This window comes from Ammospiza nelsoni, chromosome 13, assembly GCF_027579445.1.
Source record: "Ammospiza nelsoni isolate bAmmNel1 chromosome 13, bAmmNel1.pri, whole genome shotgun sequence".
NCBI lineage: Eukaryota > Metazoa > Chordata > Aves > Passeriformes > Passerellidae > Ammospiza > Ammospiza nelsoni.
In genome coordinates this window covers 14,896,558-14,908,565 of record NC_080645.1, presented here as the reverse complement: position 1 = coordinate 14,908,565, position 12,008 = coordinate 14,896,558, and the positions used below count along the sequence as shown (strand labels likewise).

At 59.6% G+C, this 12,008-nt stretch overlaps 2 protein-coding genes and 1 non-coding gene across 3 annotated transcripts; 2 read left to right on the top strand and 1 right to left on the bottom strand.

The window, feature by feature from the left end:
- Positions 1-78: 78 nt before the first annotated feature.
- On the top strand, positions 79-5,524 carry LOC132079256 (SNF-related serine/threonine-protein kinase-like). The gene is made up of 6 exons (XM_059481760.1): positions 79-264; positions 1,094-1,720; positions 3,145-3,286; positions 3,446-3,658; positions 3,758-3,895; positions 4,027-5,524. Exons 2-6 carry the CDS (start codon positions 1,132-1,134, stop codon positions 4,865-4,867), a joined length of 1,923 nt encoding a protein of 640 aa, XP_059337743.1. The 5' UTR covers positions 79-264; positions 1,094-1,131; the 3' UTR covers positions 4,868-5,524.
- A 629-nt stretch (positions 5,525-6,153) lies between these two features.
- Positions 6,154-6,226, bottom strand: TRNAK-UUU (transfer RNA lysine (anticodon UUU)). Its single transcript has one exon. It is a non-coding gene; the product is annotated as a tRNA-Lys (tRNA).
- A 981-nt stretch (positions 6,227-7,207) lies between these two features.
- On the top strand, positions 7,208-11,712 carry SETD6 (SET domain containing 6, protein lysine methyltransferase). Its single transcript, XM_059481530.1, has 9 exons — positions 7,208-7,446; positions 7,548-7,646; positions 7,732-7,876; positions 8,399-8,540; positions 8,836-9,030; positions 9,164-9,287; positions 9,534-9,714; positions 10,027-10,169; positions 10,657-11,712. Exons 1-9 carry the CDS (start codon positions 7,420-7,422, stop codon positions 10,966-10,968), a joined length of 1,368 nt encoding a protein of 455 aa, XP_059337513.1. The 5' UTR covers positions 7,208-7,419; the 3' UTR covers positions 10,969-11,712.
- Positions 11,713-12,008: the final 296 nt, after the last annotated feature.

Sequence of the window (12,008 nt, the reverse complement as noted above, 5' to 3'; positions counted from 1 at the left end):
CATCACCAGCCCTCGTTACCGCTAGGGCCAACCGAGTCCCCGCTACCCCAGGCAGGCAGTAACGAGCCGGGCCCGGGGCTGCCTCTCCGGAGGTGCGATGAGCATCGCCCCGGCCGCAGCCCCGCCGGGCCGGGCCCTTTAAGGCGCGATCCCGAAGCCGCCCTGACGTCAGCGGGGCGGGCGCGCCCGGGCACCGCAGCCCCGGCGGTCGCAGCTCCGCGCCCCAGCGAGTGCGGCTCCGCCGGGGCGCACCGGGTGACAGGGGTGGGTATCGGGGTGTCCGGGGCGCTAGAGGGGGAGCGTGGGGGTGCCCAGGGTGCTGAGGTCTGGAGGTGGCACGGATGTTGGGGATTAGGGATGGGGATACAGGAGAGACAGGGGTGCTGGAGAGCTGAAGGTTGGCGTTATGGGGGCGGCCCGGAGTGCTGGGGACTGGGGATGGAGGTGTGGGGGTGCGCAGAGGTACTGGTAGTGGAGGTGAGCATATTGGGGTAGCCAGGATGCCGAAAACCTGGAAGTTGTTATTGTTGGGGTCCCCAGGATGCTGGGGTCTGGGAGTGTGGGGTGACAGGGGTGCTGGCGATTTGGAGGTAGGGGTATGAAGTGCTCAGGCTGCTGGGAACCAGCAGAGAAGGGGTATGGGGCTGCTCAGGGTGATGAAGGACTGGAGGCAGGAGTATTGGGGTGCCCAGAGTGCTGCAGTTCTGGACATCTGGAGGAGAGAGTATCAGGATGTCCTGGGGTGCTGGGAAATCGAGGGATGTATCGGGTTGTCCAGGATTCTGGGAATTGAAAGGATGGTGTTGGAGTGCTCAAGATGCTGGGGACCCAGACATGGGGATTATGGGATGCCCTGGGAAATGGAAGATGGAAGTATTGAGATTCCCAGAGTACTAGGAACTGAAGGTGGGGATACAGATGGGGGGGGGTTTAGGTCCCGGGATGGGGATTGGGAGGTAGAGTGTCAGGGCTGCCCAGGCTGCTGGAGACCTGATGTCCGGGCAGTGCTGGTGTCAGTGGTGCTGGGGGACCTGGCATTTGGGAGCACCCCATCCCTCACCCCACACTGCTCAGCATCTCCTCCATCCCACAGCGCCTGCCTGATGCCTGTCCCCACCTGAGGGCACCGCCATGGCCGGGGCGCAGGGCTGCGGCGAGGCCAAGATCGCGGGGCTGTACGACCTGGAGCGCACGCTGGGCAAGGGCCACTTTGCCGTGGTGAAGCTGGCGCGGCACGTCTTCACTGGGCAGCGCGTGGCCGTCAAGGTGATCGACAAGAGCAAGCTGGCGGGGGAGGCGGCGGGGCAGCTCCTGCAGGAGGTGCGCTGCATGAAGCTGGTGCAGCACCCCAACGTGGTGCGCCTCTACGAGGTCATCGACACCCACGCCAAGCTGTACCTCATCCTGGAGCTGGGCGATGGTGGGGACATGTTTGACCACATCATGCGGCACGAGGGCGGCCTGGCCGAGCCGCGCGCCAAGCACTACTTTGCCCAGATCGTCCATGCCATCTCCTATTGCCACAAGCTCCACGTGGTGCACCGCGACCTCAAGCCCGAGAACGTGGTCTTCTTCCAGGAGCAAGGGGTGGTCAAACTCACCGACTTTGGCTTCAGCAACCGCTTCCAGCCCGGCAAGATGCTCACCACCAGCTGCGGCTCCCTGGCCTACTCGGCACCAGAGATCCTGCTTGGGGATGAGTACGATGCCCCGGCTGTTGGTAAGGGCTGAGGGGGTCCTGAGGACTTGCCTTCCTCCTGTCTCTGGCCTGGAGCATGGTCCTGCCAGCTGGGTACCTTACACTACGCCCCTTACACTAGGAGCACACAGTGGCACTGCTGTCCCTGCAAGGGACAAGCCTGTCCCTTATGTGTTTGGCTGCCCAGCCCTGCCCTGGCACAGCAGGGTCCTCCCTGCAGAGACCATCCTGGCATCCACAGAGATCCCACAGAGTGATGGTTGCCAGAGAGGGGAAAAAGCCCAAGCAGGCTGTGAGCCTGGCGTGGCAGCCGCCAGGAGAAGCAGTGTGAGCATACAGCTGCCAGCAATCTGGCGCTGGTGGTTATTTGGCCGGGCGAGGCAGGAAGGAAATCTGCTCGGGATGCTGCTGTTTGGGCGGAGGGGCTCCGAAAGTTTCCTTTGCTCCATCCCCGCCCTGAAAACCACTTCCTTCCCATGGCTCCCAGTGCTCTTCCTCCCCGGGTGCAGGGGAGGTGCAGGGGTCTGGGGAGACTGTCCGAGGGCATGGGGAGCTGGGCTGGGGGCTCCAAGAAGCTCTGCTGTGACAGAGGGGACGTGGGAGGGAAGCAGGTTCCGAGCTGGCTGGCTGGCTGGAATTAGGGCAGGAGGATTTAGCAAAGCAAAACACGAGCCCTTAAAGGCAAAAGCCCAGCGTTGGCTCAGGGAAAGGCGGATCCTGAGTTGAGAACAGGGATAGCTTATGGAGGCGGTAGAAAAATAAGCTGGTGGCGCTGCAAAGGGAAATGAAGAGAGAAAACTGACGCAGATGAGAAATTTTCGAACACTTGACTTAAGCAGCTGAAGGTATTAACGGAGCGCCCCAGGGCGTGCTCAGCATCCTAAACCCGCACATCTGCAGGAATTTATGTGCTGGGCAGGAGGAGCCAGTGAAGATGCTTCTGGCTCTATCCCTGTCCCCAGGTCAGGGCAGCAATCCTGCTCCAGCTGGTCCCCAAGCAGCTGGAGAGCCTAGATTGGTGCTATGTCCCTCTCCGATTGCTGTGGTGTCTCCTAAAGCACAGCCCAGTGCCAGGATGGTTGTGGTGGGGTTTGGGAATCAGGAAGCTGAGGAATGATGTGAAACAGTGCCGGGGGAGTGGAGAGTGGGGCAGAGCTCAGGGCTGGCCTTCCTGTCCTTGCCTGGACAAGGTGATAACACCTCAGCTGCTTTGGTGAAGTCCCTTGATGTGTCCCTTGACCTATTTGGATGTGGGGATGGGAAGGTCCTTCCCTGCCTTGGTGGGACTATGGTCCCCCTGTCCATGCGGCAAGACTTGGAGGCTGTTACTTCCAAGGAACATCCCAGTGAGCACTGGTGGGGCAGCCCCTCCTGGGGTCCCTGGGGTGGGGAATCTCCTGGGCCATGGTGAGTGCAACCTGAACTGCTGCTGCTGCTTCTTGCAGACATCTGGAGCCTCGGAGTCATCCTCTACATGCTGGTGTGCGGCCACCCCCCTTTCCAGGAGGCCAACGACAGCGAGACCCTCACCATGATCATGGACTGCCGCTACACCGTCCCCCCGCACGTCTCGGCACAGTGCGCTGAGTGAGCACCACCCCCTCTCTGTACCCCCAGCTTGCTGCCCCGGGGTGGCTGCCCCAGCCCTGCCAGATGCCTGGGAACTGAGGTGGGGAGAGCAGGCAAAGCTGCTTGCTTTGGGATTCACACGGTGCTGCAGGGTTGACACATCACTCCTTTCCCCAGTCTCATCTCCAGGATGCTGCAGCGGGACCCGAAGCAGCGAGCGTCCCTGGAGCAGATCGAGGGCCACTCGTGGCTGCAGGGGGTGGACCCGTCCCCTGCCAGCCGCTCCCTGCTGCCCCTCACCTCCCACAAGCGCGTGTCTGAGGAGGAGCACGAGATCATCCTGCAGGCCATGGTGTGCGGGAACATCGCGGATCGGGACACCATCCAGGAGTGAGTGATGGGCTGTGGGGCTGGGAGCCCCGTGAAGGGCTCTGGGGGTCCCTCCAAGTGCAGCTCTTGTGTGTGCTGCAACTCCCTGGTGTCGCACAGGGCGCTGGAAGCCGACCGCTACAACCACATCACGGCCACGTATTTCCTGCTGGCAGAGAGGATGCTGCGGGAGAAGCAGGAGAAGCAGGGCCACCGCCTCAGTCTCGTTTACAACCTGGCCAAGGAGGTTCAGAGCAGGTGAGCCCCCTGCTGCCCCGATCCTGTGTCACCCTCCCTACCATCCTGGTCTTGGCCGTACCCTGTCCTTTTCCTTGTCACAGCCCCTGTGATGCCCAGCCGGGTAGTGACACCTCTCTCCCCTTGCTCAGGCCCAACTTGTCAGACACGTTTGGCTCTGCGGGCAGCGCCGGCAGCCTCCTGCCCTTCACGGAGATGGGCGGCCTCGCCGGGGCGTCCCGGCTGCCCCCTGGAGGGGACATCGGCGGCCGGCAGCCCACCGGGACCCTGCTGAAGGTCCCTGCCGTTGACACCACCATCACCAAGAGCACCCCGGCCCTGCAGCAGATCTGTGAGGAGGAAGAGGAGGACGACGAGGAGGAGGAGAGGCCCTGCGCAATGGAGAGGAAGAGCAGCTCTCTGAACCAGGAGCAGATGCGAGCCTTCCTGCGCGCCCACCGCCCGCCCGGCCGCGGGGAGGTCTGGGGGCCGGGGGTGGAGCTGGGGGGCCGGGGAGGACGCTCGGGGGTGGCCTGGGCTGGGAAGGGAGTGAGTGGGGGCCGGGGTCCCCCCGTGCTGCGGGGAAATGGAGGTGAGTCCCCAAGGAGGGAGGAGGACACAGAGCCTGGGGCCTTCTCAGCAGAGTTCCCCAAGGAAAGGGGAGCCGTCCTGTCACCCCAGAGCAGCTCAGATGAAGTTCCCCAGGTACTGGGGGCAGAGACGAGTCCTGCCACCCTCCCAAGTCCTGCAGACACGTCCCCAGGGCAGGGGGAGCAGATCAGCCCGGCCCAGCAGTCGGTGGAGAGCTCAGGCCCTGAAGGGGGCGCAGAGAGTGTGATCAAGCTGGACCCGGGCAAGGGCAAGGGGGGCAGCCTGCGGGACCGGCTCCTGCAGTTCCCGCTCTGCGAGAAAGCCCTGGCCTTCAAACTGCGGCCGGGCTCCAAGGAGAGCCTCCTGTCACTGGGGCAGTTCAACTGCTGCCATGTCATTTAAGGCCCCGGGACTGGCCCTGCTGTGGGACTGGGAGGGCGCCCACTCCCCTGCCCTTGGTCTGTGGTGGCTGTGGGGCTGGTGGGTGGCACAGTGCCCTGCTTTGTCACCCGCGGTGGCCACCCTGCCAGCACCCCCCCAGAGCCCGCTATGACTGACCATCCCCTGGACAGGCCTGCCCAGGGTGAAGCAGACTGGGGTCCATCCCAGCACCGGCCAGTGTGTCCCCAAACCTCTGGGACAGCACCATGACCCTGCTGGAATGGGATGGACCATGACACTTTTTTAACTACTAGAAATAATTTTTTAAATAGTCTATTTTAATGTAATTAAATAGAGATTGCTATATCCCCCCCAGACCCCTGAGTGCCCCAGCCCCACAGTGTGCATGGCCCGGGGCTGGGCTGTCCTGCCTGCAGCCCCCCCAGTAGCCCTGGCCGGGGCCAGGCACAGCCTGGCCCGTGACCCCAGGCTGTCCCCGGGGCCCTCCCTGCAAATAAGCTTCCTATTTATTATCTCTTTGTTTTCTTGCTGGCAAGAAATGAATGACGACAGAGGCATGGGCCGGAGCTCGGCCTGAGCCGTGGCACATGCCCTGGAAGGATCGGAGCCGCTGGGAAGCAAAGTTTGTCAGGACAATAAAATAAACTCGTGGGTTGATGTGGGTGCAGTGTCATTGCAAAAACATCACTGTCCCTGGCATGGCTTCCCTGGCCCCAGGGGTGGCTTTAAGGGAGCATCTGCCTGAGCTAGGGTGGGCAGGGACCCAGTTTAGAGCTCAGGGCAGCCCCAGATGGGTGTAAGGACAGGGATGATGAACACCCAAAGGTGAGAGAAGGCCTGGGCATGCCAGAAGGCAGGTGGAGGGTGCTGCACATCCCCTTGAGAGTCAACAACACTCAGCCCCCAATAGCTTTCCCCACTCTCGCTTGAAGCCATCCCTGAGCCCCCAATTTCAAGCCTAGCTGGGGCTTCCTTCCCTCCAGCTCTGCTGTTGCTTTTCTATCGATCCTCCTTCTTCCTCCTTTCACGTGTACCCATGATAGCTCCCTTGTCTGTCCTCATCATCCAACAAGAGATCTCCCTGAGTACTGAGTGGTTGAACAGAGCAATGCTGTGTGGGTCTCAGATGGGATGGAGCCAGCTCTGAACAGCTTGGGGAGTTGGTGGTAGGAAAAGGAGGAAGGGATGCCCTGGGGACCCTGCAGTCCCCACAGGGCCCCAGCAGCAGAGGAAGATGCTGCTGCTGCCCACGCACTCCCTTCCTTGATATTAAAGGATAAAGGCACCGCCTGAACAGGGGCTTGAACCCTGGACCCTCAGATTAAAAGTCTGATGCTCTTCCAACTGAGCTATCCAGGCTCACATTCGGGCTCTTGGGCAGTCTGTGACGGCTGGGGGGGGGGGGGAACCCCGCTTTCCTCAGCACTGCAGGGACAATGTGGGGACCCACTCTGGCGTTCCCCACTCCCACACCGCCCAGCGAGGCTGCCAGCGCGGGCCAGACCAACACCCGGGCTCTGGGATCTCGCTGGGCGCTGAGCGGGCTCAGGGCTCGCCCTGGGGATGCTCAACAGGACAGGAGCGGATGCTGCGGGAGCGGCTCCGGAGCCTCCGCCGCTCCCGAGGGAGGCGGGAGGGCCCCGCCGGGGCAGAGCAGCAGCGGCGGCGGGGCCGAGCCGGGCTCCGGGCTCGGCTGCGGCTGCAGCGGCCGCGGCTCCAACCCGAGCCCCGGCGGCGCTTCCGCAGGAGCCGCGGTGAAGCGGGAGGGAGGGGGGGCTGCGGGTTCGGTCACCGGGACACAGAGCCCGGGGGGGCACCTGCAGGTGCCATCCCACACGTTCTACTGCCCTTCCTCCCCATTCTTCAGGAGGGGACCCCTTTGCTCTATAGGGAACCCACCCTGCCCATCCAGCCTTGCCCAGCTGGGAAGGGACTGGAGAAGATGAAAGCGGAACCCAATTGCGGACGGGGTGGGGGAGCCCCGCGGGGCCTCTTCAAACACCTCGTGCGCACCAATTAGTGCGCACTAATTGGCTTCATTCGAGCAGCCAGAGATGGATCAGCCCCCTTCTGCTGGGGACAGCACTAATGAACCGGGAACGGCGGCCTCGGGACGGCCCTGGAGGGAGATCAGAGCCCGTACGAATGGTGGGAGTGTGTGTGGTGTCGACTGAACAAGAGCACAAGCTTAATTACCCTGATTAATCAGAGGCCGCTGCTTTTATCCCACGTCTGGAACTGTGACGGCACCGGTACGCGGCCCTATGACAGCCACGGAGGCACCGCAGCCCCCCGAGGAGCACCGGGCCGGACACACCGGCAGAGAGACACGCGGTGGTCCCTGGATCCCGCAGAGAGGCACCACACGGAGCTCAGAGCCTTGAGAGAGGCGCTCGGAGGCCGGGCCCCACACAGACGGACTGCGAGCCGCCCGGGCAGGGCCGCTGCTCCCCGGCCCTTTCTGTCCCTTTTTGGCCGCCGTTAGCCCGGCCCATGGGGGCGGAGCTCCGCAACCCGGAAGGGCCCGACCGGGACCACGTGTGGGCAGCGTCATGGCGTCGGCGCCCAAGCGGTTCAAGGTACGGGGGAGCGCGGGGGCTCCCGGGGACACACCGGCACTGAGGGGATCCGCGATCGGTCTCATGGCTCCTTCCCCTTCACCCCATGCTTCCATCCACAGGCGGCGGTCGAGAGCGGCGCCCAGGAGAACAGTAGTGCCGACCCCCTCTCCGCGTTCCTGGCGTGGTGCGGGCGGGCCGGGGTGGAGCTGAACCCCAAGGTGAGACACCGCGGGCCGGCCCGGGCATGCCCTAGGTCCGCCCCGGTCTCTCCGCTCCGCCCCTCACGGCTCCCTCCGGCCCCAGGTGCGCCTGAGCAGGGAGGGCGCGGTGGCGGGGTACGGGATGCTGGCTGCCGAGGAGCTGCAGGCGGGAGAGGTGCTGTTCACCATCCCTCGCACGGCGCTGCTGTCCCAACACACCACCTCCATCCACGCACTCCTGCAGGAAGGTGAGTGCAAGCTTCTTGTGTCAACTGAAGTCTTCTGTAGCTTTGAAAGCAGTAAATGGGTCTGTGTAAAGCCTCGGGAGCGTTTCTGGTTTGTGCGGGATGCTGCAGGGCTGTTTGATACCAGGTAGGAAAGGGGAGGGCTGGGCATCCCCTCGCTTCCCTGAGAGCTGTGCTGGACAGGGAGAAAACATCAGTGCAACATCTCCAGCTTCTAACTGACGGGCATCCGAACTATGCTGCTTTCCTTGAAGCACTGGTAAGAAAAGAACAGTTCCTTGGTTCCTGCAGGCACACAGAGCCTCAGGCTGAGGAGGGCAAGGCTGTGAGGCCTGGCAGAGCTCATCTGTAACTCCACAGAAGCCGTTTCTGGTCCTGGTTTAGCTCAGGACAAAGCCAAGACAAACCAGACTAAAAGCTCAACCCCTGTCTCCGGGCTGAAGACAGGCATGGAGCCTTGTCATACAAGGGTTTGGTTCTGAAACACAACGATTAAGGTTTTCTCCATCCTGTCTGGTTCTGTAGCCCAGGAGTCCCTGCAGAGCCAGTCTGGTTGGGTCCCTCTCCTGCTGGCCTTGCTCCACGAGTACACAGCCAGCAGCTCCCACTGGCAGCCGTACTTCTCCCTCTGGCAGGACTTCAGGAGCCTGGACCACCCCATGTTCTGGTAAGGTGAAAGCAGCGGGGCTGGGGAGGCTCAGGCTCACAGCTGAAGGCAGGCCAGGGCTGCTGAGTTCTGTCCTGGGAAGGGATGTGGTCCTGCTGGGTGACACACACCCACTGTTCCAGCCATTTGCTGGCACTGGCAGGAGCCTGAGGGGCCCTCCTGGAGTTATGTTACAGGCAGAGCTAGAGAAGAAGGACCTGGAGAGCAGGGGGAAGCTGGGAGTTTTAAGGAGGAAGGAGTTTATAGACCCTTGGCACTAGCACAGATGGAGAAAAAACAGTTTTTCTTGCAACAGGCCTCAAGAAGAGCGAACACGGCTCCTGCAGGGCACAGGCATCCCAGAAGCTGTGGACAAGGATCTAGCTAACATCCAGCTGGAGTACAACTCTATCATCTTGCCTTTCATGGAGACCCACCCTGATATCTTTGACCCCAAATTGCACACTCTGGAGTTGTATAAGGAGCTGGTGGCATTTGTCATGGCTTACAGGTGAGAAGTAAGGGCTTTGAGCCAGATAAAGAAGTAGGAGTACAGGCTGCATTAGAGGTTGCAGCTGCACAAGAATCTGAGTGTAAGGTGACGCTTGTCCTGTGCAGCCATGTGTACCACTGGCTTGTCTTAGCTTTCAGGAACCTTTGGAGGAGGAGGAAGAAGATGAGAAGGGGCCCAATCCTCCCATGATGGTGCCTGTAGCAGATATTTTGAATCATGTGGCCAACCACAATGCCAACCTGGAATACTCTCCTGTGAGTGCAAAGCTGATGCACCAGGCATTGTCACAGCTTGGTTCTGTTTTAGTAAGACTTTTGGGAATGGGGGCACAGCAAGGTGGGGTCTCAGCCCAGGGCAGCAAGTCTGGCATGGATCTCATTAAAACAAAGTCCTGCTGCATGTTTGGTTAGGAGGAGCTCAGGGACATCTGAGCTCTCTGAAGGCCCCTGGTGAGCACTCAGATCAGCACAGCTCAGCTGCTCTCCTCCCCCTGCTTGCAGCACTGTCTGAGGATGGTTACAACCCAGCCTGTGAGGAAAGGACAGGAGATCTTCAACACCTATGGGCAGATGGCCAACTGGCAGCTGCTGCACATGTACGGCTTCGCAGAGCCCTACCCGGGCAACAGCCACGACACGGCCGACATCCAGATGGTGACACTGCGCAGGGCAGCGCTGCAGCGTGAGTGCCACCCCAGCCCTGGGACAGTGTGGGTGTCACCCCAGCCCCTGGGACAGCGTGAGTGCCACCCCAGCCCTGGGACAGCGTGGGTGTCACCCCGGCCCCTGGGACAGCGTGGGTGTCACCCCGGCCCCTGGGACTGCGTGGGGCAGCATCTCTGTTCAACAGGGAGGACATGAAAATAAGCCTGTTCCACAGCATTTCAGGGGCTGGGGCCATGCCTTGGTTTTCTGCCTCCTCTTTCCCTTTCTCCATTCACCCTCCCCCTCTGCCATCCCGGCTGTGTTCACAGCTCTGCTGTCTTTGACACAGGAGCCAAAAGTGAAGCGCAGCAGCAGCTGGTCTCAGAGCAGTGGGACTTCTTGTGCCAGCTGGAGATGGTGGGGGAGGAAGGTGCCTTTGTGCTTGGCTGGGATGAGGTGCTGACAGAGGAAGAGCTGTCCATGACCCTCAAGGTAAGAATGGCCAGAAGAGCTGCAAAAGGGAGCACAGAGTGCAGCTGGGCAAATCAGCAGTGCAGAATGGCTCAGGGAAGGGGACAAGCACCTGAAGGCAGTTTGGCACCTACAGTCCTGTGTGAACAATGGTAGGGGGGTCTGGCTGCCCAGCTCCAGATGCTAAGTCATCTTCCTCTCGTGAAGTAGCCATCCAATGTGTACTCACGTATTTGTCTCAAATGGCTCCATGGCCACTGCTGTTCTAGAAAGCTGTCACAACTTTGTAGGTGACAGATGAGATGCTTCACAAGACTTGCCAATACCCAGATTTAATGTTTTAATGTTCTTCTAACCCACAATTACTTGCACTTAGGTATCTAAGCCTGTTTTAGTCTTTTAATCTTTAGTGCAGCTGAGGAATAACTCACCTGCTCCACATGGCTCTTCTGTTCTACTGATGTACTCACACTGCCAGTGACTTTTCCCTTTGCCTGGGTCACTACAGGTGCTCTGCATGTCAGAAGAAGAATTCAAGGAGTATAAGGAGCAAGATGGCTGGGAAGATGACAGTGACGAAGAGGAAAACTCTACCCTTTCAAATGAGGCCCTCTCCAGACTTAAAACCCCTTGCAAGAAGCTCCTTTATGACAGTGTGCTGCTGACCCTGGAGTCCTATGGGGCAGACCTGAAAGCAGAGCAGGACTTGCTAAACAACAAGGAGGCTTATGAGAAACTGAGCCGAAGGGAGCAGCAGGCGCTGCACGTGCGCTATGGACAGAAGAGGATCCTGCACCAGCTGCTAGAGCTGGTACAATAAAAACCCCAGTGCCCCTGGCCAGGCCCGGGTTGGGCTCATCCTGAGGGAAAGGTCAGCCCCTGGCCATGTGTTCTCTAGCAGAGAGCACAGATGGCAAGACTGACTGCAGGTCCACTTGTCCCTCATACAGCACATGGATTTTTAGCTACCTCTACATAAACAAGTATCTTCACAGCACAAAGGTGGTTTTGAGTGGCCTTATTGTACCATGAAAGCTCTGGAGCACAAATACCACCTTTTTCCAGAAGCCTTAAGAAACCCCAGCCATGCTAATGGCTGTTTTAGGAAGGCAGACATACACTGCCAGAACAGCAGAGGATTCCCTCATTCAGCATCAGAAGTTTATGGCAAGAGCTGCTCCTTGTCCAGAAATCCAGCTGGTAGCTCTTACCTTAGAGAGGTTCAGAGTAAATACCTGGCAGGTGGGCCTGCTGACATCACTAACCTCTTCACCTGTACATACTTTATGTTGAACATGTTCAAGAGTACAAACCCATCCAGCTGGTCTTCATGTAGTCTCAGTATAACAAATATTTCCTTTTAGAAATAAAAGGTATTTCTGTGTGACCTTGAGACTATTCTGGAGGAGCACTGTCACAGTTCCACAGCTGCTGCAGGCCGAGCATTTGATACACACCCTCTGCTTGAAGCAGTTCTACCATGAACTCACTTTGGTTTTGCATGACAAAACACTGATGGTTGACAGGCCAAGCTCTATTTAATAAAAATGAGTTTTCTTACCCAGCCCATGCTCTCTCTACTTCAAAGGGTGTGAAGCTCCATCTAAGAGCAGAGGGAGTGTTGCTGCTGCTGCAGTTAAAAGCACTGCAGACAAAGAAAACCCACACTGCACTCATGACAAAGCTCAGCTGCAGCCCTGCCTGCAGTGCTTGGGGACAGGGTGGTTTAACAGCACTGAGGGGAGCTTGTTCTGGTTTCCCAGATGGGACAATAGGGAATTTGAGCAGGATCTCACACAGCAGCCACTATCCTTCAGAGAGACATTGTTAAAACTGGTATTTTGGTAGCCTGTGTCTCCA